We start from the raw sequence: 24,131 nt of genomic DNA, 5'->3' as shown, positions 1-24,131 counted from the left end.
GATCTAAGCGCGATTATTTATGGTATTTGTCGGACTGGATTTGTTAAGCAACTTATAAATTGCGCGAGGCACACGACACATCTCAACGATTTCTTCAAGGGGAAAGAAAACGCTCGTCTTTCAGAACTTTGAAAGATATCTCTGTCTTAATCTAGTTTATATTTAAAATCTTTGTTCGTAAATTCATCATTTTTAAAAAATGCGTCAGTAAAGTTTTTCTGTGAGTTTGTAGCGATAAAAAATTACAATTTACAAGAGGGTGGAAATTTTTAAATCGCTATTCTTAAATTATTAATGTTTACATGTCACCCTTAATCGAGTTTGGTAACATCCGTAGTTCTAAAACTGGTTAATCACAGCCATTCCTCTGAGGAATGAAATGACTATGATTGGCCAGCCTTAGAACTACGGATGTTGTTAAACTTGATTAAAGATGAGCAAATGTAGTCTACTTTTTGGAATTATACAACACGAAAAAATTGTTAAACAATTTGATTTTGATTGTGCTGGATAAGTAAAAAAAAGAGTTTATTTATTTAATAAACATAATTTAAAAAAAAAAGAAAAAACCGCTTTTCGATCAATATACATATGTGTATTATATCCCGGAAATATTTTTCTTTAAGTCATTTTAGATCACTTCGTCTATATACCATGAAAGTGAAACGTTATCTTAAGGCGATGAGTTTGAGATTAAGTCCAATGCTGTGACTGCTTTCTCGTCGAACCCGTGTAAAACCAATTTGAAAAAGATTTCGTAAGTATTCGATTTAACCAGCCGAGCCTGTATTCAGAGACTTTATACAATGTGAATTTTTAAGCGGAAAATCCAATATTGGCGTCGCGGCGCATTGTTAACTTCCCGCTTGTTTCCTTTTTTTGGTCGCTTTAGTCCTCCCTCTTCGCTCTTCCCTTTATATCTCTCGTCCCTACCAAACGTACTGTCAATCGAGTTATTCTTACGGGATTTCAGGCCACGGCGGAGCGAGTCATACATTATGGCGTGCGCATAATACTATTCATGAGTTCGCATGATTATCGGAAAACTATATTTATCCTAAACACCATATTAAATCCCTGTTTCGACGTTAGCTCTTCATTCGGCTGGCTTCGACCGCGCTTATCCCCCCGGTCTCTCGACGAGGGGACGAAGATAAATATCGTCGATGATGAAAATAAAATCCTTGACACGGGTCCGACGGCTAAGGGCCTTAACCTTGTCACCCACGTGAACGTCATTTTCCGAAAGCCCGTGGGTCTCGTGCAACGATACGCACACACGGCCCGTCAACGTCGAGCTTAATGGTAGCATCTGCATCTTTTATAAGCTCCGGGGATGCGTTATCTGCATCCCTGAACGCACATCGCCGATACCATAGTTCATGTACCTTGCCGGCGTCTGCCGCCTCCGCAAGCACACGTGCGCCAAAACAGATACATCCGTCGATTTATCGGCGGTACGTATCGCCCTTGGAGCAACGTTCCGGATCAAGCGATCGGTTAGAGTATGTGCAGTCAACCCTCCCATTTATTACCCGACACACCGATACATATCGGCATGAATTTAACTAATAATCAGCAGTAAGCGAGATACGGGGAGATACTAATCGACGTCGACTATGTTCTGATTTGCGATCGCTTACAATCGCGCGAACAATTTGTCATCATATTTAATAACTCGATTCATAGTTATTAATGCGTCTATCGAATCATTGAAGAGTCGTGAACAATCTAATTTAAACGTACCATAGATGGGACGTAATCGTATGTGACATAAGTTTTACGTTACATGACAGATTATTTTAATAACATCGATTATTGTTTACTGTTTCAGGCTTCCGCCACCGCAACAGCAAGTGACGGTGGGTTCTCTGGGTGGCGGTTTAGGTGGTGCCGGAAATGGCGGTACCGCTACAGTAGGCGCTCAAGGCCAAGCTATGGTAATGCCGGGTTTTCCACTTCGCGCCGCAGCGATGCCGCATTATTCACCGTATTCGCCATCGCGTTTTCACATCGATAAACGTTGTCAGCATAGATGCTCTTGGAAATGCTTCTCGATCGCCTTGATCCTCTTGGCCGTGGCTCTTACGGCGATGCTGGCTTACTTCGCTGGTAAGTAATTATGCTTATAACATTAAAATTCTGCTAAAAATAACGTCTACCTCGCAAAGTTTAATTCGATCGATGTAACTTCGCTATATTCTACATATACGATAGTTAATTTTGAATCGAACAAATATTTGATTAGATTAATGGTCAGAATAAACTGTCTAAAGATATAGCCAAATTTGTGTATTTGTAATATACGACAGCGAGGGGCCATTTAATACAACGATTTCATAAATAATATTTACCTCGGCGTAAATTTGAGTGAGCCGTTTTTATTAGTCCCAAAGCGCACGTCCGAGTCGTAATACGCCGCTGGCGGATGGTCCACACAATTCTATTGCTGGCTGACCCGAAATTCACGGTACAATAATTCATTATTAACTTGCAAATCTGGTTACGACTAACCCAACCCACCTAATGCTAAAATCCATCGGAACGTCGGCATTACTGTACCATGCTAATTCCTATATGCAATGGGGGATTATACATATATGACTGACACTATAACATTCCGCGTAAAGGCATGACGAATTTCGTGTAATCATGTAAATCATGACTAAATGAGACTCGCAAATATCAGAGTGCACGTGATTTATATATTTGCTCCATTTAAAGAAACAATATAAGAATAAGGCAACGGGAAATTTTTTAATATAAAGCTGTATTCAATGTGCTAAAACAAAAAATTTTTTTACCCAAATATGCAATATAGATAACGTATTTAAAATTTAATAAACAGATACGGCCAAGTGAACAAAACACGAAATTAATAAAAAAAAAAAAAAAAACATACAAAAGACTCAATTAAATTCGAGAAAGAATATACTATCCAAAATATTTTACATGTAACGGTGCTATATGCGCCCGCAAAACGCACTGTGTATCTACAATACACATTGACATTTTTCTTGCAACGACGGTGCACGTAACATTGCCGCAACAGCATTATTTTACGGTTGACGTTTACGGTGTTTCTTTGCGACAGAAGCAGCTTCGGGTTATAAAACACGCGAGTCCATTTTATTTTGCGTTGCGTTGGAACGTTTATTACAAAGGAATATTGCTGGACCGTTATAAAGTTCCAAAATGCAGCACCAAAGGCATTATTTCCATGATGTTTTAGTTATAAATATGTCAAAGAAATTTTTTACATAATGAAGAAATACAATAATAAAAGTAATATTTTATGAACATATTTTTTATTTTTGCTTTTAGTAAAATTAATTTGCTTTTAATTTTAAATTCAACTTCCCCTATTCAATTATTATTATTATCATATCCGCAGAATACAGTTTATTTTCGAGTAAAATAACGTAGAGGTGATACGCGCGGCTTTTAGAAAAGCTAAAAAAACCAATTATTATATTGTCACATTTTTAGAACAAAGTCCTTGCATTTTGCGTAGTGAGTAACGCAATTAAATGAGATAATGTAAGCGAGGATATATGTCGCCTTTGAGAAAATTAAATACTGTTCAATAACAGAAGTCTGGATCTTCTGTGAAGAGTTACAACCGTAACATTGCTAACGTAATGGTTCATTTAACACGAAGTGGTTGGCTCCGTCCGGTTAGGGAGAGGCAACAAAGGGAAAAAAACACGAAATTAAAAAAAAAAAAAAAAAAAACATACAAAAGACTCAATTAAATTCGAGAAAGAATATACTATCCAAAATATTTTACATGTAACGGTGCTATATGCGCCCGCAAAACGCACTGTGTATCTACAATACACATTGACATTTTTCTTGCAACGACGGTGCACGTAACATTGCCGCAACAGCATTATTTTACGGTTGACTTTTACGGTGTTTCTTTGCGACAGAAGCAGCTTCGGGTTATAAAACACGCGAGTCCATTTTATTTTGCGTTGCGTTGGAACGTTTATTACAAAGGAATATTGCTGGACCGTTATAAAGTTCCAAAATGCAGCACCAAAGGCATTATTTCCATGATGTTTTAGTTATAAATATGTCAAAGAAATTTTTTACATAATGAAGAAATACAATAATAAAAGTAATATTTTATGAACATATTTTTTATTTTTGCTTTTAGTAAAATTAATTTGCTTTTAATTTTAAATTCAACTTCCCCTATTCAATTATTATTATTATCATATCCGCAGAATACAGTTTATTTTCGAGTAAAATAACGTAGAGGTGATACGCGCGGCTTTTAGAAAAGCTAAAAAAACCAATTATTATATTGTCACATTTTTAGAACAAAGTCCTTGCATTTTGCGTAGTGAGTAACGCAATTAAATGAGATAATGTAAGCGAGGATATATGTCGCCTTTGAGAAAATTAAATACTGTTCAATAACAGAAGTCTGGATCTTCTGTGAAGAGTTACAACCGTAACATTGCTAACGTAATGGTTCATTTAACACGAAGTGGTTGGCTCCGTCCGGTTAGGGAGAGGCAAAAATATTACCCATCGATAGTGAGAAAGGAAGCGTTTCGATGGCATGGGGTACGTATGTTTTACCCATAATGCTCATAGTTCTGAAACTATAAACCGTACAGCGTATCGGAGGTAGAAGTGAACACATTCGTATATATGAATCAATAGCACACCTCATATATATATGCATTATTAGTGTATATATATATATATATTAATAATGCAGTAGCGGCTCTCAACAAAAGACACAGAAAGAAATTTCATCTCATTGTCAGACAACAATACAACAATAAAATGTATCTTTATTATTTTCAAGTATCATCGATTTCAAAATTTTCAAGCTTAATTATATACTCATTAAGAAAATAAGACAACAAGTTATCAGAGATTATGAATATGTATCTTTGCTAAACGAATCGGGCATTTCGCGGGGCAATGGCCTACTCGACGCACAAATCGATAGCTGTGCAACTAACGGCGCACTACCTCGGTACACCCGATGACTAATATTGACAAAGCTTGTTACGTAAATAATTTACAGCGTAATCTTACGATGTATACATAGATGAAATTTTACTGAAGTTAAACACGGCAACGGCATTCATGCCGTTTGTTGTAGTTGGTTGTATTAACGAACTCGCGACAAGACAAACCGTTCTCGTTGATCCACATCCTTTGCCAGGTCTGTTATGCTAATGTAGTAGCCAACGAAGTGCGAGGTTAAAGATACGCGGGGTTGAAAATCGCTGCATCTTCATGGTGCTGAGTCCGATTAAGGAAATTAATGCCTGCCTGTTATCAGCGCGCTACAGAAGAACCTATTTCCTTCTCTCTTGCCGCCATACAAATCGTGTTCTTGCATTCTGCGACAAATCCGAAAATCCAAACGACGGTTAAGGTCCGTCTCGCAGACGTATTAGACTTTATCATCCGAGGTCACAGGGACTAAGAAGATTTAGGAGAAGGGAAGGATACGAGGATAGCTGGGTCCGCATTGTGTCCCGCGATTGTATACATATAACATTCTCCGCCCGTCTCCCCCTACACTCTCTTACGACACTATCCTTTTCTCCCCATCCTTCCCCAAACTCCGTTCATATCCTTCTTCTTTCGGTCTGTTCAGCGTGTCGCGCAGAAGGAGAGAGGGGGAGAAGGAAGATTGCAAAGTCGGTTCTCGGCCTCGAGAAGACTGCTCGCCAGCTGTTATTTCTACATTCCAGTAAATCGAGTCTGGAATCCAATCTGCCTGTTTGCTACTGCATCCAAACTACCCCAACAGCGCCAACCTTGCGTTGTCCCCTCCCATCCCCCGTGCCTCTTTGGTACGATCACATGCAGATCCGTTTACTCTCTCGCCGCGCACATACACGCGGACACGCGTACGCGCGCGAGCACACAACACAGTAAGATACGCGAAGCCTTTCTTTTCGTTTCATCTCTTTACCTCGCTTCAGAACGCATGGAGTTTGTATGCACGCGAGTTGCTTTGCTTTTCGGTAATTTGACGTATATTTACTTGTTCACTCGTGATCCTTAAGGCTAAAATTATTTTGCGACAAGCTACTTGCAATACAGATTCCTTCCATGATTTCGTTTACAAGTGACTAATAAAATCGCTCTCGCGACAATTGCTTTTAAGCGGACTTGAATCTAAAAGAAGAATAAAGAACAATTTGCTACTTTTTAATACACGTATTTATTCGCAAATTATAACTGTTTCTCGTTTCTTAATGATAAGTATTTGATCTTTAGAGCGTTATTTTTGAGACTCGATTTGCTAAAATTCTTTAATTGTAATTAACAAGTATCGAAATACATATATACATACGATATTAGTTTTTCATTTTTAATTTTGAATATCTATTATTAGAAAACTACAATTTGATCCATTTGCTTGTTTTTTCTGTCGTGAGAAAACATATTTCATTATTACTATGCCATTAGTAGTTAACTCGTCAATAATAGCGACATTGTGTAGGCGGCTCGATAACGCTGTCGTGTCTGGACTCACGCTTCGGCGGATCGGAACGAAAGGGTAGACGGATCGATTGTAAACATTTCATTATAACGTACGCGAGCGGAAGTGGGCGGTGGAACGGACCGACGGGAGTAGCGGCGGGATAATCCTACGATAATCCGGGAATCATTCTCGGGAATGAATCGCTCTATCGATCCAGGAGTATATAATTGAAAAAGTTGTTCCTTTGCGCGCCCTATGAACGTGCCCGCTGTCCTTCACAATCGCGCTCGTTCTTTTTATCCCCGCAAAGAGGGGTAGACAGTAGTGCAACGACCCTTCCACAACTTGCATTACAGCCATTTTAAATTTCCGGTAGCTCATCACCAAAACTTGACGGTCTCTTGATCCAGAGTATATATTGAATCCTGAAATAATCTCGTTTCACGCTGTTGTCTTTGTAGCAAAATGTACAGGGTGTTTCGGAACTCGCAATTGGCGTTAGATTAGATTACTTAGAAATACCAAATGCAAATTTATTTTGAAATTTTGTTATCTCTCATCTCTAATTTTCAACATTAAGGATCTTAGAATCCTGTATGCCTATAATATATTAAAATATTAAAAAGTATTAATATTTATTTCGAGCATTATGCAAGAAATGCACGGTTACATTACAAATATTGATTTGACAGAAAATCTATATACATCTTGGATGTTAAATTATTTTTTCTTAATTTTGTATTGGATGTTTGATTTTCCAAAGCCTCAGTGCACGATTTTTCAGATACCCGGTATATACGTATGTATGATACGTGGAAAGTTGAACTGCTGAGCTATGATGACATGAAGCAGGAACGAAAACGATGCTATGCTGACTGGCATATACGCGAAATAAGGTCATTCACAGTTCACTGCAACTCAATTTCAGTGATAGTTACATAGCGGCCAGGCAACGTCGATCCCGAAGGAATAGTCGCTCTTTTCCGGTCATTTCGCCTATCTCTGGGCTGACGTGCGTGTATGTGTGCACGTTCTCTCGTATTGGTTTGCGTGAGAACGCGCGTATGTATATAAAAACTTTTACGTATGTATTCATCTCCTCATGTATCGCGTAACTTCCTTTACCTCGAAGAAACTTGTCAAGGACTATTGCCTGTATGGTAAACTTCTCTATGCTGAAAAACAAGTTTGACATTATTGCGAAAACTATTCGGTAGATTAAATGTAAATTTGCGTATATTAAAATATTAAATTTGAACTGATATTTTATTATTTATTTTATAAAAGCTTAATAATCGCTGTGATACGTTATTTATGATATCGATTATATATTTGAAGCGATATTTTTCTACGCGTATTTGTGTGTGTAGTGTATAGTGAAGCTGTAGAGGAATAATAACAATCACAATACTGATTCCACTAGAAATAGCGCATGAGCGTGCGCGATAATGAGTGCTATTATTGCGACAGAAAGCTTATACAATTTGCAATACAATAAATCGCGGTAGGCGAAAACGCGTCCATTAAATATCAAGCGCCGAGTGTATCGGCGAATCGCTATTTGTCAAATCAGCCGCGCGGCAATAACACGCGAATTCAATTATGCGTTATCGCTGTTTTGTTGCGTTGATAAGCCAAGAGGTCGTTAGTTGCGGGGCTGCGTTGCGGGGTCCTGCCCCTTTTTAAAAACTCTCGTTAAATCGCGTAATTAATTCGTGACGCTCGCGGCGCACGAGACAGATAATTAATTAAACCGCAATATCCTGCCACGGATAAGGGTTTTATTGCCGAATTTATCATGGCGTTTATAAATTCAACCAACTTGCACTTATCGCTCAGAAAACATTAATATAAATGACCCGAAACTTGATAGATAAAACTGCAAAGATAACTTGAGTTATAGAATCAACATAAGATTGAATCTTGGATTAGCTGATACTAGAAGCCTTTGACGTCCATTAAAATTATAAATCATAATTATTTTGGACATAATAAGAACTAAATTAAACATTTTAATAGTATTTTGTTAAAGCTTATAAAGAAAATGGACAATAAAATATTACAGTATGCACCTGTCCAAAATTCTTGATAATACAATATCATGCATGTGATACAGAATGTGATTCAAACCGTAAGATGGTACCTCGAAGATTTCGAACTTTATTACGCGGATACTTTGCTTTAAAAGCTACTTGAGCAAAAAAGTCGACTTGTCATGGAAAATCTAGTGCACCATCGTAATTCGAAAGCGATTGTTCGAATTTATGAACCCATTAGGCTGCTCCCAGACGTTCCACTAAAGCCGTTCCTGATTCCTGACGCTATAAAAGCGTCGCATAGCAATGCTATTTTGCTCGGAATACGCATCGTGTATTACAAATATAACACTTATCTATGCGCTATTGTATGCAAGGCCTGCATACATGGATCTTTTTTCTTTCTCAAAGCTATTAAAATTTTTTGTAAACGTTATCTAAAGCGTGATATAGGAGTTTAGGCATAATTGTCTAAAAACTCTCTCTCTTTCTTTCAAAGGCGAGATTAAACATTTTAATAGTATTTTGTTAAAGCTTATAAAGAAAATGGACAATAAAATATTACAGTATGCACCTGTCCAAAATTCTTGATAATACAATATCATGCATGTGATACAGAATGTGATTCAAACCGTAAGATGGTACCTCGAAGATTTCGAACTTTATTACGCGGATACTTTGCTTTAAAAGCTACTTGAGCAAAAAAGTCGACTTGTCATGGAAAATCTAGTGCACCATCGTAATTCGAAAGCGATTGTTCGAATTTATGAACCCATTAGGCTGCTCCCAGACGTTCCACTAAAGCCGTTCCTGATTCCTGACGCTATAAAAGCGTCGCATAGCAATGCTATTTTGCTCGGAATACGCATCGTGTATTACAAATATAACACTTATCTATGCGCTATTGTATGCAAGGCCTGCATACATGGATCTTTTTTCTTTCTCAAAGCTATTAAAATTTTTTGTAAACGTTATCTAAAGCGTGATATAGGAGTTTAGGCATAATTGTCTAAAAACTCTCTCTCTCTCTCTCTCTCTCTCTCTCTCTCTCTTTCTTTCAAAGGCGAGAACATAATTAACATATTATATATGTTAAAGCATAGAAAACGCAAATTTAATTATTTTTAATATTTAATTATTTTTAATGATATGCAATAACTTCTTGAATATTAATGGTCAAATGTTGCATTCTCCAATAATAATAATAATAGTAATAGTAACTAATAATGATAACAATAATCAATGCTAAATATTTTATATTGTTATGTAACAATTGTAAATATTGAATCATAAATATAAATGTTATACAGGGAAAATTTTATATAGCATCAAACCACAAACATAAACTCTCATCTTAAGATAAACGCTCTGTTTATTTTCCAGCAGTGAGTTCTATGCGCCCGATAGACAGTACTAACTGCATTCTGGTTCAAGATATCAAGGCTGTCACTCACGAAAACGCACACATTCACGATTCGATATCCACGCAGATACCCACAGAAGGTAAATATCGAGCGGTATTAATTTGCATCTACTCTGCATGATGTAAATACTCTCGCGTACAGCGTCACACGGTAATTGCTTTTGGGAAGCGCGAGTGGATGAATGTTCCATCGATATAATATCCTTAGTGAAGGCTATATCATTGCGCATCCAAATGTCATCCGTTATAAAGATTTCACACTGCGAGCTACATCAATTCAGAAGGATAATTGAGCAGTTGAGTTATACGAATTATACATAATGCGCTTGATATGAAGATAGATTTGGAACAAATCGACACACCACATAAAAAAATAACATGAACACTTCTCTAGATTTAAGTGTTTAATTAGATTCTTTCAATAAAAAAAATATTTTTCTAAGAGGCTAATACTGCACGCATTAAGAAATAAAATTATAATTTGCTTTTTTTAGTTGCTTATTCGTTGAATAAATCTCTGTATAGAAATGCATGATACGCAGATCGTCATATGGTGGTGTAAGTCAGAGAAATACAAACTTTTTTTACATAAAAGAGTATCAAAATACTATTATGATAAAGCAATAAAATATTAAATTAGACTTATTAGAGTTTCATAAATTTTTTTTCATGATTTTCGATGACTTATATCACTATATTATTTAACGTGTCATCACATCCTCCGCATTTCTTTCTCGCAGAATCTCTACCGACGAGCACAGCGGAACATTCCAGCGCTGCAGATAGCGCCGGCGATCAGCAGAGCGATCCGCAGATCCAACAATCTGCGCAACAATGGCCGGCCGTGTTGGAGCTTCAGGCCTATAACGTCGCCCATTCCGCCATCATTCAACCGTACCACTTCTGGAACACCGAGTTCCGCAACAAGCAGCCGGCGTTCATCAGGCTGAATTTGACTTTGCCATGGGGTGCGAATTTCGCCGTGTACGGCAGGCGGAACGTCGCGCCCAGCGTCACGCAATACGACTTTGTGGAGTTCGTGAAGGGTGGCAGGGTGGTTCACAGACTAAAGAGGGACGTGACTGCCGAGGCCGTCAGTTTTATGCAGTCCAGTAGCTCGCAAGATATACACGCGGAGCATGCGGCGCAACCAGCCACGTCCTATCAACATGTGCTCATCAAGAGAACTATCGTGGAGCCGCTAATGGTCAACGTCAGTCTGCTGCAGTATTTCGACACCGGTGACTGGTTCCTGTCTGTCTACAACGACGAACTGCAGCCTTACAAGGTCACTTTAGTCGTAACGGAAGCGGAGGGAGTCTCCACTACCTGTCCTAATGATTGCTCTGGACGTGGATCGTGTTACCTTGGCAAGTGCGACTGTATAGACGGATATCAGGTGTGTCCTCACGAAATAACTTATAAATGTATGATCTAATCATATGTATCACTGGAATTATAGAACGCGAAATCTTGCGATTGTTCCAGGGTGCTGATTGCAGCAAAAGCGTGTGTCCGGTTTTGTGTTCCTCCCATGGACAATACGGCGGTGGCATGTGTCACTGCGAGGAGGGTTGGAAAGGCGCCGAATGCGACATACCATTAGGTGACTGTCAAGTTCCTGATTGTAATCAGCATGGTCAATGCGTTAGAGGATCCTGCGTCTGTAATCCTGGCTGGAAGAGCGCCTTTTGCGACGAACGTAAGTTAGCAATACACATAATAAAGATGCTCGATATAATAAACGCATCTAATGAAAATTTCAACATGTGTTCGGAAATTTCAAGAAAAATTGCTTGCTTTACTTTTGAATTTTCTTACACGATGGAAAAAAAGGAAAGATTGAAAAGATATCGAGAGCGGCAGATTTTATTTCATCGAGATTCATTTGAAAATATTATTCGAGCGCAATTTGCGAGCGATGACGTTGCAGTGCAAATGTGCGCGTATTTCAGCTCTAAAAACGGCTTAGCGGAAGTTGCCGGCGGGAACATTTACCTCGAACATCTATTTCCGTCCCGGAGCGTTATTTCTTCATGTTTGTCACAACACCATTAATTTTCCCATAATTCAAGCGTATGACCTGGTTCTCTATCCAGGGAGATTCAAGATATCAGTAATGCAGAGTCCCTGCCGGTAGAGAACATAGTCCGGTCTGTGTACAACCTATAATTAATGCACGCGGAGTTCTCCAAATTTACATATGGGTCAAGCCGTGCCAATTCAACGCGACAATTAGTTTCATATTGTTTTGTGAAAATTTGAATAATACATGACAAACATGCGTGCGCGCGCACGCTGTGTGAGATACGCAGCTGCGTTCGATACTTTATAATTTCGCACTCTCGGAACTTTCGAGACTGAATGACATACGATATAAATGACGAGATTATTCGCCGGGTACGAGACGCTTCATCTCTGACATTCTCACGGTCCTCGTTAGAGATCCGCTCACTCGTCGCTTTTTCCTAAACGTAGACGAAAACGGTATTAATTTCACGTCAGTGGAATATGTCAACTCCAATTGTAGGAACAATAAATTTGAAGAACGAAACGGATTTGCATCAGTCGCAGCGCGATAGTAAATGAAAACTAATAGGCGAAGCTTGTAAAATTTGTTGAATTTATTCATAAAAAAAGATGAATCTATTTCTTTTTAAAATCAAAGAGCTCTTTATAGTATATTATATTTATACGAGTATAACGATTATGATATTTTATTTTCAATTTTTGAAATCTTTTTAAAACCGCTTCTTCATTTATCGCTCGTGACTGAGAATTGATGCTCCAACATTTTTACTAAACAGAGCTTATTTCAGAGAAACATTCTGTAGGTATATCATTAAATACGCTTAATGGTATCATACTTCAACGCCCAATTTCCTGCGTTCCGTATAACGGTGAACGTACCTGCCAGGTTCTAATGAAAGCGAACAAATCTATGATCCCATTCGATTAACGTCGTGCATACATAATGCAAGAAGAATCCACCAGGAATTTCTCTCATCTCTTGCATCCCGCGTATATACATATAACGCGGCACGGACGCAAGGCCGCCGCGCCGAGGACGCTCTGGAATTAAGTTTCATAATTTCCCCGGGGCAGGTGGGATCCGCGGGAATAATGCAATTGTTCCGATGCCATAATTTAAAAAGTTGGTCCATTCGTCCACGCCATGGACGCAATCAGCGGCGCCCGAGCGTGACGAGCAGGCAGAGAACGGGGAAGGGCTGATAACTGAAGGGATGTGCCGGAGAGGGGGGTCGCACGCTCTCGAACGAGAACTTTATACTTTTACGTGGAGATTCTGAATCGCACCGAACCGTTGAAAAACTCGATCTCATCGCGCGCTTGATCCGCTCTCTTTTAAATTCCAGCCGACTGTTCCGATCCGAACTGCAGCGGCCACGGCGCTTGTGTCTCCGGCAAGTGTTACTGCAAGGCCGGTTGGCAGGGCGAGCGGTGCAATCAGGTCGATCAGCAGGTATACCAGTGTCTGCCCGGCTGTTCTGATCACGGCACGTACGACCTCGAATCTGCAGCCTGTGTTTGCGAGGAGCATTGGACCGGGGTCGATTGCTCACAACCGAGTTGCGGTCTGGACTGCGGACCTCACGGATCCTGCGAGCAGGGTCGCTGCAAGTCAGTATACACACGACCCGTTCACATACGTCGTCCTTTATATATCGGCGTCCTTTATGGGCCCTCTGTGGGCGTTGCGACCGGGATTCCGGAACTGGGTTAGCCGTGCGCAAACAGCTAGCAGCCGCTCGCCGGGATTGAACGAGAAAAGTGACGCGTGTCACGACGACCGGTCGTTTTTCTCAGATTAAAGGAATTCTCCACGCGACCTCGATTCGTTCTCTCCCATGTGACGCCCGCACCTTGCGCGAGATCATTGTTTAATGCGGGGGATTTGCGGAATTGTGCGGACGTGGCGGCCATTTACGCGCGCTCCATGCTTCATAGAGTACGATGTGCGAGCTTTTTGCAACTTTTACGACTGAAATAGATTATCGTGTAATGTCGCGTCGAAGACTGCGAAACGTCGTAAAGTTTTCAACGACGAATGCACGAGAGAAACATGTCGTGAGCATTTAATAGTAATTCACTCACACGAGTCGAGAAAGAGAGAAAGAGTAACGTTTTGTCGGGACGTTGAAATATCGTGGAATAGATGTGGGCGAAGAATGGCCTAAAAATGAGTAAATTGCTCGTCGTGATCGCGGGCACAAAAGTTGAGGCTAAAAAGGTGAAAAATTGCGAGAAAAAGGCTCTGTCTTACGAGGCGCCAACTTATCACAACTCGAAGGACCGTCCCTTCCTACTTTCCTTTGTCAGAATCAAGGACGCGGGAGAGGATCTCTCCTTTCTCATATTCTAAAGCTGACGCCTCTCGTCCATCCCTTCTGTCCCATCCCCAAGAGTTGGCGTAAAAGAGGCTCTAAGTGCAAAAAGTTCCGCACGACGGCAGAACAACTTCGGAACTCGGTTCAAACTCGCATTTTTTATTGCAGCCACTATAAACGGCGAGAAATGATTTTACGTTCAACGATACTTCCATTTAACATAACAAATCCTGTTAGGAACATTTGCGTAACTTTTCAGAATAACCGGCGCGATTAACGTAATAAAACCAAATCGTTTCTTTACGCGGGTAGTTCTTGTCGTTCCAGTTGTTAAATAAAAATGAAAGTACAATCGACATCCATAATGTGCAATCTGTAAGACGTAAGGCATACTTATACTTGCAGATGCCACGACGATTGGACCGGAACGAAATGCGATCAAAAACCGTGCGATGCACGTTGCGCCGAACATGGCCAGTGCAAAAATGGAACCTGCGTATGCAGTCAAGGATGGAACGGAAGACATTGCACATTACGTATGTAAAATAGCAAATTATGTCTTGAATAAATAACAGTGTTTTACTTTGCTCGAGCATTCATTTTGCAATCGATAATAAATTCTCTGATACGAAAGTATTTTTGTGGTGCGATATGAATTAACTTAGTTAATTCTAATTATTGCAAGTGTAATTATTGGAGAAAACGAAAACTCTTTTCATTTTTAAATAGCTGGATGCGAAAATGGATGCAGCCGCCACGGACTATGCACTTTACAGGACGGCGAATATAGCTGCGAATGTTCAACCGGATGGGCCGGTAGAGATTGCAGCATACGACTCGAATTGGAATGTAATGATTACGTTGATAATGACGAAGGTAAGTCCGTAAAGCAATGTCAATTGTTTTTCAAGTTGTCGGTGATTAACGGTATACCATTATTTATCCATGTTTAATGAATATTTTTCTTATAAAGTTTGAAAGAAAATTTACTGAAATAATATATTGTTACGGTAAAATATTAGCACAAGAGGCTAATATAACAGAGAGATATAGTATAAACATAAGTGTGAGCAAATTGCCACAAATTACTATTATTCTTATAAATGTCTTACTTTTTTTAATTATTTTATATTCTTCTAATTTTTGAGTCCTCTAGAAATAAAAATGCAGGAAATAGAAATTATTTAAAGAATAGAATCCATATCAAAAACGAGACTTGAATAAATAACAGTGTTTTACTTTGCTCGAGCATTCATTTTGCAATCGATAATAAATTCTCTGATACGAAAGTATTTTTGTGGTGCGATATGAATTAACTTAGTTAATTCTAATTATTGCAAGTGTAATTATTGGAGAAAACGAAAACTCTTTTCATTTTTAAATAGCTGGATGCGAAAATGGATGCAGCCGCCACGGACTATGCACTTTACAGGACGGCGAATATAGCTGCGAATGTTCAACCGGATGGGCCGGTAGAGATTGCAGCATACGACTCGAATTGGAATGTAATGATTACGTTGATAATGACGAAGGTAAGTCCGTAAAGCAATGTCAATTGTTTTTCAAGTTGTCGGTGATTAACGGTATACCATTATTTATCCATGTTTAATGAATATTTTTCTTATAAAGTTTGAAAGAAAATTTACTGAAATAATATATTGTTACGGTAAAATATTAGCACAAGAGGCTAATATAACAGAGAGATATAGTATAAACATAAGTGTGAGCAAATTGCCACAAATTACTATTATTCTTATAAATGTCTTACTTTTTTTTAATTATTTTATATTCTTCTAATTTTTGAGTTCTCTAGAAATAAAAATGCAGGAAATAGAATTAATTTAAAGAATAGAATCCATATCAAAAACGAGATGTGCCCAAGTGGATATGTAACAGATCGCCTTTCTCAGATGGCATGATGGACTGCTCTGACAGCGAGTGCTGCTCGCACGACGCTTGTTCAGAACATATCATGTGCCTTGCTAGTAATAATCCTGTGGACGTTCTTCTTCGAAAACAACCGCCCAGTGTCACGGCGTCCTTCTATCAACGAGTCAAATTCCTCGTCGAAGAGAACAGCGTGCAGAGCTACGCCCACATGGACGAGTACACGGAAAGGTAAGATCGATCATTTCCACTCAGACAAACTAAAACTCGAATTAGAATTCGCTTTAGTCTCTTACTTTCATAATATAAGTGAGAATAACGTTCGAGCGACCGAGAACTCGCCATTCTTTCAAACATTCCCGGCAGACTTTTCGCATTCGAACAATTGCGAAGTGTTCTTCTCATTAACATTTTGGAGAAATGTAAACGCGGCAACGACTCGGTCGATCGTAAACGTTATACATATAACATTTAATGAAGATAAAATAGCATAGCTGCGTGTCATAGTTTGGCCTTTTTACGATTTTCATACGACCGCGCATTACTTTTCTCGTTTTTATCGTTAGTCAGAAACACGCGTATCATCGTGTTTGGTTGAACACTTTCGTTCCTTTTGATACGGCACGCCGTGAATTTGCCTTCGCAATGTATAGTGAACGTTCTAAAAAGCGTTATTAATGTCCAAATTGCAATTTACAGGACTGACGAATTTAATGCGCGAAAATACAATATATCGCATCACGCTGCACGCGATATCGAGTTATGAATACAATTATGTAACTTGCGCGTTTCAATCTGTGGTAACAGTTTACGATGGGGGGCACATATTTTCTCATATTTATTATACTTTTCTCTTACATGATCCTCTTGAATATGTGTACACAATAAATGCGCACCAATAATTTCGCGTGAACGGAACAAAGTTAATTAAAATATATTTTCAGCTTTGAATACGCGGATATGATGTGTTTTCAATTTTATCATAATTTATTGTAGAGAGGTAACACATAAATCTCACGTTTGCGAAATATATATTTAAATACTGCGAATATTATATAAAAGAGCCGCGCAAAATAGCAAATCAAATAATATGAAAGAATTTGCATATTAATGTTTTGTTTTAAAACGGAGTGAGAATGAATATAAATAGAACACTTTCGTTCCTTTTGATACGGCACGCCGTGAATTTGCCTTCGCAATGTATAGTGAACGTTCTAAAAAGCGTTATTAATGTCCAAATTGCAATTTACAGGACTGACGAATTTAATGCGCGAAAATACAATATATCGCATCACGCTGCACGCGATATCGAGTTATGAATACAATTATGTAACTTGCGCGTTTCAATCTGTGGTAACAGTTTACGATGGGGGGCACATATTTTCTCATATTTATTATACTTTTCTCTTACATGATCCTCTTGAATATGTGTACACAATAAATGCGCACCAATAATTTCGCGTGAACGGAACAAAGTTAATTAAAATATATTTTCAGCTTTGAATACGCGGATATGATGTGTTTTCAATTTTATCATAATTTATTGTAGAGAGGTAACACATAAATCTCACGTTTGCGAAATATATATTTAAATACTGCGAATATTATATAAAAGAGCCGCGCAAAATAGCAAATCAAATAATATGAAAGAATTTGCATATTAATGTTTTGTTTTAAAACGGAGTGAGAATGAATATAAATAAAAAAAAATGGTTGTGCGAACATCAGATGCGAAAGTAGTTCATAAATTTAGTAACCACCGTAATTTCATTGATATCGTTATTTTATGAACACAATAAATAATATTTCGTTGATTAAACACATCACACGTCGAAACTATTGGTTCACGAACGCTACACGTCGCGAATATTTTCCAAATGGATGGGTATATATATGCTGCGATTAATTATTTATTAAATTGATGTTCCCCCATCGTGACCGGCCATTGAACGCTACAAAAATTTGATCGAATCGTCATGAATCCACATCCGTGACAGCTGAAATATCAAGAGAGCCCCCGGTGGGTGACACCCTGTAATCCCCTAACCATCATTTTCCTAGTGTTTCACCCCTTTCCCCCCTCCGAATGCCAATTGTATCGATAATTACTTCGAAACCATTGCCAATCCAAGGTTTTTTGCTAGCTAATCTCTTATTCTAATACGCAATCGAGAATAATTAGTAACAAGTTACATTGATTACATTGATAAACAAATAACTAAGTAACTATACTATGCACTATGTGTGCAATCGATAGCATTTGTCTTTATCTTTATACATTAATGTACAAAAAAATATTATTTATTGATAATTACAAAAAATTATTATTAAATAATTAGGATTTGTGTGCATGAAATACATTTCTAAATAATTGATATAATTCTTTTTTAACGAATATACATATAACTTTATATTTTATAAATCAATACATCAAGTCAGTTGAAAGATATATAGAAAAGATTAAGAGAATTTTATACTTTCTTACTTATATATAAGAAGATACAAATTAAATATAATTTATAAAGAATTTATTTTCACATAAATTAATCATTTTTTGATCGGATAAATTTTTTTAAGTGTTCCTTTGCTCGGCATTGGAGAAATAATTATCGATATATATGCGGCTCAACTGGAAGATGTCGCGGAGGCATTTCGGAGGAATCGTGTATTTTGTCTAGTGTTTATCCTCTGTGTGTAGCCCTTTACCACCACCAGATTACAAATCACCCTACAGCCGAAGACCGAAAAAAGGCTCCGTTTTGCCTACGGACTGAACGACGAAAGTCTGCATAACGAGAATATGCTAGAGAGACTTGCTTTGTATTATCTTATTAGTTAATTCATTTTTCACGCGTTAATGTACTCTAGGCACTGTTCGTTCTCGTTATAAAGTATAACAGTACTCGGCCTGCGCGCAATATAACTAACTCATATATAAGAAAGGACAGAGATACATTTTCAAAATTGCTTTTCGACACCAATAATCTGGCCATTCGTTAAGCGATTACAACAAAGGAGTTCATAGATAAAACATACGAATGGTTGAGTCAGACAGGCAGAGATCAAAACTCCCTTAACGAGAATTTGCAATTATCTGTGAAAGTCTGTGCAGAGAGCTATCGATGTCAAAGAGCACAAGCGCCGTGACTCGCCCACTCGTAAAAGTATTTCTAGATATGGTAGACACAAGTTTGAAATTTCTCGTACCGTCTTCTTCTTTTTGCTCCACGAAACTTTGTATACAGTGCATATAATAAGGTCCATGTTATCGTTGAAGAGTTCCAAAAATCGAACATTTGAAATATTATTTTCATTCATTGTCTGTTCGTCTCGTAATGCTGGAATATTGATTACTATTCCGAGTATTGTAGCCAATTCTTGAATACAGTTATCTTTTAAAAAGATTTATTTATTTAAAAGAATTTTAACAAATGCAATTGTTAATTTCTTTTGGGAAGAATTATTTGATAGATTTATTAAAATTCAGATAGTTTTACTAAAATTTAAATAATATTGGAAATATTCTATTACTAGATTTAATATTGCCGTTTCTAATTTCACACATACACACATTATTTTTTCATCTTCAAAGCTTCAAAGTTTCACGGGCATTTCAATATTATTATTTCATTATTAGAATATATATACAGATCATATCTTCTTCGAAAGTTATTTACCTTAACATAATTTTTAAAACGTATTTCGCTCTAGATATGAAAGATGCTCACAGATACAAGGGCTCTACTGTGAATCTAGTATTCAGACTGGCATTAAGTTTGCTCGGACAACGTAATCAATATTCGAGGCCCGTCCCGTAGGCCTGGACCCTAGATCGACGCCGATGGAATCTCCTCTCGTTGTCAGTCCGGGCGATCCCTTTGACCTTGATTAGACCGAACTGATAAGAGTTTCCCTCGGTCGCTGCATCGGGGTATCCGCGCTAAGGACGACGTCATGAGGAGGAGGGGGCGCCATCCTGGCCGAAATGACGCCGCGTATTAATATACAACCGGTTATTCCGCCGGGTATTCGTATGTTTCCGGGTCCTACATATCATTATATACATATGTGTGTGCGTTGCGTAGTTTCCAACTTGTGTCTGTCACATTGTATACCACTCTATGTTGAATGAGTCCGAGAGTGACTGCGTTCATGTTGCGTGACTGGAAGGATCGCGTGTGTGATGGGTACGCTTGATTAGTGTGTGTCTACGTCTATTGTTTCTGTAATGGCGTGCGGAACATTGCGAGGAGCACTCGCGAAGTCTCCGTGTCGGTCCAGCCGGTACCGGAACGGAGCCGGAGACGGAAAAAACCGGACGCGCCGTCTGATCCCTGATCACGGGAAAATAGTTAACGCGATCGCGTTCGCAAAAGTAAAAGAATAGCCTGTTCGAGGGCAATTGCTCGAAAGACGATTGCTCGCGCAATGCTGTGCACGCGCATCCGTTTTTTGCCCGCTCACGCGGGTTCTGTGACCGTGGTAACGCCCTTTCTTCTCGTTGGTTTTTCCCACACGTAGTACGTTCTGGAGTTCCTTTACACCGCGGTAAGTTGCAGCTCAAGCTCTCGCTAATCGTTCATTATCCAAAAGAAAAAAAAAAACAAAGTATCATCTATTGCTCGTTTCGCTCGTACATTCATCTTACATGTCTTTCGTATGACCCATTAATATGTAACACATATGTATTTATATATCAAACCTCTAGCCTGTCTACTGTCTCATTACTTTCTTAACGTTCCGTTCTCTCTATCTCTTCTTTCTTGTCTTCCCTGTCTCTACGCCGTCCATATAACAGCCTGTTATCATTTATACGACTATTTTCATTTCGCCAGTGTTTGATTACACTTTGCTTATATTTGTCTCTCATCTCTTTCATCCGACATCACCCCACCACTCTACTTCGTCCGCTCTATCTCTCTATCTCTCTCTCTCTCTCTCTCTCTCTTTCTCTTTCTCTCTATTTTAGCCTCTATCTACCTGTCTGATCTATCTATCTTTATTCACTTTCGCGCCCCATGACCACGCTCGCGTTGATACGTACAGGAGATGAGCCGTCAACGGTTTTTGCGGCGATTCATCCCGCTCGAGATAGCACCGCGCGCGCGCATCTCTCGTTGGGTTTCCGTCCATATTTTTATAAAAATAGTAGAATATATGTTCGTGCACAAATAAAAACACTATGGACTTCGAAAAAATATACGAATGAGAAACAATCCTCTCTCTCTTGGCATCGATATCGAATTTATAACAAATATTCTGTAACCTACTTTTTTAAAATCCTTTTTGTGTAGAACACACTTTTTCGTTTATATAACATACGTCGGAAATAAATCAAGAATAAAGTTAAATTGTATAAGAAACGAACATTTCAGAGATAACTACGATCCTAAAGATTTTATATGTCCGTTATCTTTCTATTATGACAGAATCTCGTTATCTATCTTCATCTTTCATCTCACAAATATACGCTTGTACGCATCATCCGAGCATCTGTCCATGGGCAACAGCTCTTCACGTATACATTAAAGTCAACCGTACGAATTGTCTCTGTGTTATCTGTGATATGTCGTCAGATTGTTGTCTCCCTTTTTTGTTATGTCTTGTCTTCTTGTCCCTTAGATGCGTTAGCCATGACTAATATACATAATAGTATGTTACGAGTCGTGTACTTACCAAAACCTGGTCTTGTGTTGTTTGTGTTTGCCAGGCTTGCACTTTATGTAACATCCTGTCGAACTTGTCTTATAGTGAACGTCCTAGCATTTTACACGAACGCTGACCTTATTGCGCGCCTCTTGCGTGAACGACTATTATGGCGTTCTTTTTTTATTATTATTCTTTTTTTCTGTCATATGTATATATACGATATACGAATTCGAGATAATAGCTCAACAGGTGTACATGTCACTTTCTGTTCTATCTATCGACGGATCGGCAAGTATTGCTAATCGGCACCGTACAGTTCAAAATAATGAACCCTAAAGGACCGTCCCTCCTTGTCCCTTGTCTGCGTCTATTATCACCTGTCTAAAATGTGCCAATGGCCCGACACCAAACACCCTGTGTCTGTCTTTATCCAATATCCAAGGAAATCGAAACCCACCGAAAGAATCGAGACCCAAATCCAACAATCTCCGCTCTACCTCGTCCGTCTATCCCGATATTCCCTCTACTTACTATTAACGATACCACTTTCTTTCTGGCGCGGAATACTAAAAACAAAGAATATTTCCTAATCTGCTGAGATTATTTCGACTGATTCGCGATCTCTCGTACGTCTTGGTATTTCTCTGAGATCGGTTCTCGACGTTCTCGTTCGCGTGAGAACGATGAAAAGGAGGTGGAGAGAGAATAAGAAAATACAGATAAGTCGAGAAAAAAACTCGCGAAAAGATAAAAAAGAGTGATATCGCCGTTCGCAAAAAAAGAAAAAAAAATAACACAGAGCATATAGACTAATAATTTTTATAGCGTTAGGTACGCGCGTTGTACGTTCTCTTCTTTCGTTTATTGTTATCTGCATATAGGTTGACTACGATTGCCTTTAGAAATTTCAATGCATTTGAGGATCATCCGTTTTTCTTTTTCTGTTTACCATTCACTATGGGTTTGGACGTACAGTAGTGACGACTGTGCCTGCCACCTTGCTGTGCCCGCACTTGGAGGATCAGCGTCCGTCAGCCTGGCATAATTTGATCTCCAAGTCACTCGAAACGATCGAAATACATTTAACGATCGAAACCGGTGAAATAATGACAATTTCGCATTTCGATTATTTGCGGAAATGATATTTACGATTATTTTTGTCACGATAGAAACGCGGTAATTGGCAAAAAAATATATTTTTTCATCTCTAAGATAACCGCATTAAAGCATTGAGTCGTTTTGAGAAAAATAATATATAATTTTTTTGCATTTTTGAATTTAAAATACTTTGTGTATAAAATCCAATTACTCTTCATTTTTATAAAATTGAAAACATATATTTTTATATCGAATTAACATAATCATGTATTATTGAAACATATGTCTGATCATTATTGACTTTTATCACTAGTCCGCTCGATAACTCAAATAAGCGCTTCTATTGAGACCATTTACAAATTTTATTATATTATATAGAATTTTTACTAATTTTTAATCATGAAGAAGGATAAAGAAGGTTCGCATCATTTTAAATGAGACATTAACATCACTTTTAACAATTTCAGTTTATCTGTACGAAATTAACAGGAGTGTAATCTTGTCCGGCATTTTTAGCTAATCACTAGAATCGACTGCGACAAAATTATCCCGGTTTCGATCTATGATGCCATTGTAAAATCTGCGAGCACGATAATCGCGACAACTGAAAATGGTCGTCCGTGTTCGATTGATGATGATGCTATCATCGATGTTACTCGCAGCGTTGGGGATACGCGCGATCCTCCAAGAACAAATATGCCCCTATACGCAATCCCTTAGAGAGACTGATATATATATACTATATAATATTATATATAATATAATATAATATATATACGTGTATATATACATATCAAATGCATAAATGCGTATATAGTTTGTTACATAGCTCGAGACCATTGTCCGTGTCGCATATGCCGCGTTACATTCGTCATCCGGCCGGTCCAACAAGCGATGTAACAAACTGCATACACATATGCGACCGCGGCGCGTGTGTCGCATATATCTCTATATACATTATATATATTATCTACGTACCTATACATCGATCTCATTATATTCAGCACTACACGAATCGCTTAAAATATTCAGCTTCAAATATTCCAACTTTCTCTCGCCGAGAATCCAACCTTCTATCCTCTACACCCCCCACACCTTCACCCTCCAACCCGCCTTTAAAATTCATAATACATCTATTATTATATTATAATCTCACGCCTATATTACGTATCTATATAACAAGACTGCATGCCTTTTATTCTTACGAGATAATTTCCCTA

The 24,131-nt window shown here is 38.4% G+C and overlaps 1 protein-coding gene across 3 annotated transcripts in view; it reads left to right on the top strand.

The window, feature by feature from the left end:
* LOC115246078 (teneurin-a) overlaps nucleotides 1-24,131 on the top strand; it is a 486,292-nt gene that overhangs the window by 443,291 nt on the left and 18,870 nt on the right. For all 3 annotated transcript variants that reach the window (XM_029824669.1, XM_029824678.1, XM_029824687.1), the window contains 9 exons: nucleotides 1,835-2,112; nucleotides 9,889-10,008; nucleotides 10,669-11,327; nucleotides 11,417-11,630; nucleotides 13,306-13,570; nucleotides 14,683-14,813; nucleotides 15,007-15,153; nucleotides 16,188-16,395; nucleotides 20,686-20,712. In XM_029824669.1, the coding sequence (XP_029680529.1) occupies nucleotides 1,835-2,112; nucleotides 9,889-10,008; nucleotides 10,669-11,327; nucleotides 11,417-11,630; nucleotides 13,306-13,570; nucleotides 14,683-14,813; nucleotides 15,007-15,153; nucleotides 16,188-16,395; nucleotides 20,686-20,712 (2,049 nt within the window). The remainder of the gene's footprint in view (nucleotides 1-1,834; nucleotides 2,113-9,888; nucleotides 10,009-10,668; nucleotides 11,328-11,416; nucleotides 11,631-13,305; nucleotides 13,571-14,682; nucleotides 14,814-15,006; nucleotides 15,154-16,187; nucleotides 16,396-20,685; nucleotides 20,713-24,131) is intronic.

The sequence above is a fragment of the Formica exsecta genome, unplaced genomic scaffold (assembly GCF_003651465.1).
Source record: "Formica exsecta isolate Colony F162 unplaced genomic scaffold, ASM365146v1 scaffold1, whole genome shotgun sequence".
In the NCBI taxonomy this organism is placed as follows: domain Eukaryota; kingdom Metazoa; phylum Arthropoda; class Insecta; order Hymenoptera; family Formicidae; genus Formica; species Formica exsecta.
This window is presented reverse-complemented; position numbering and strand designations above follow the sequence as displayed.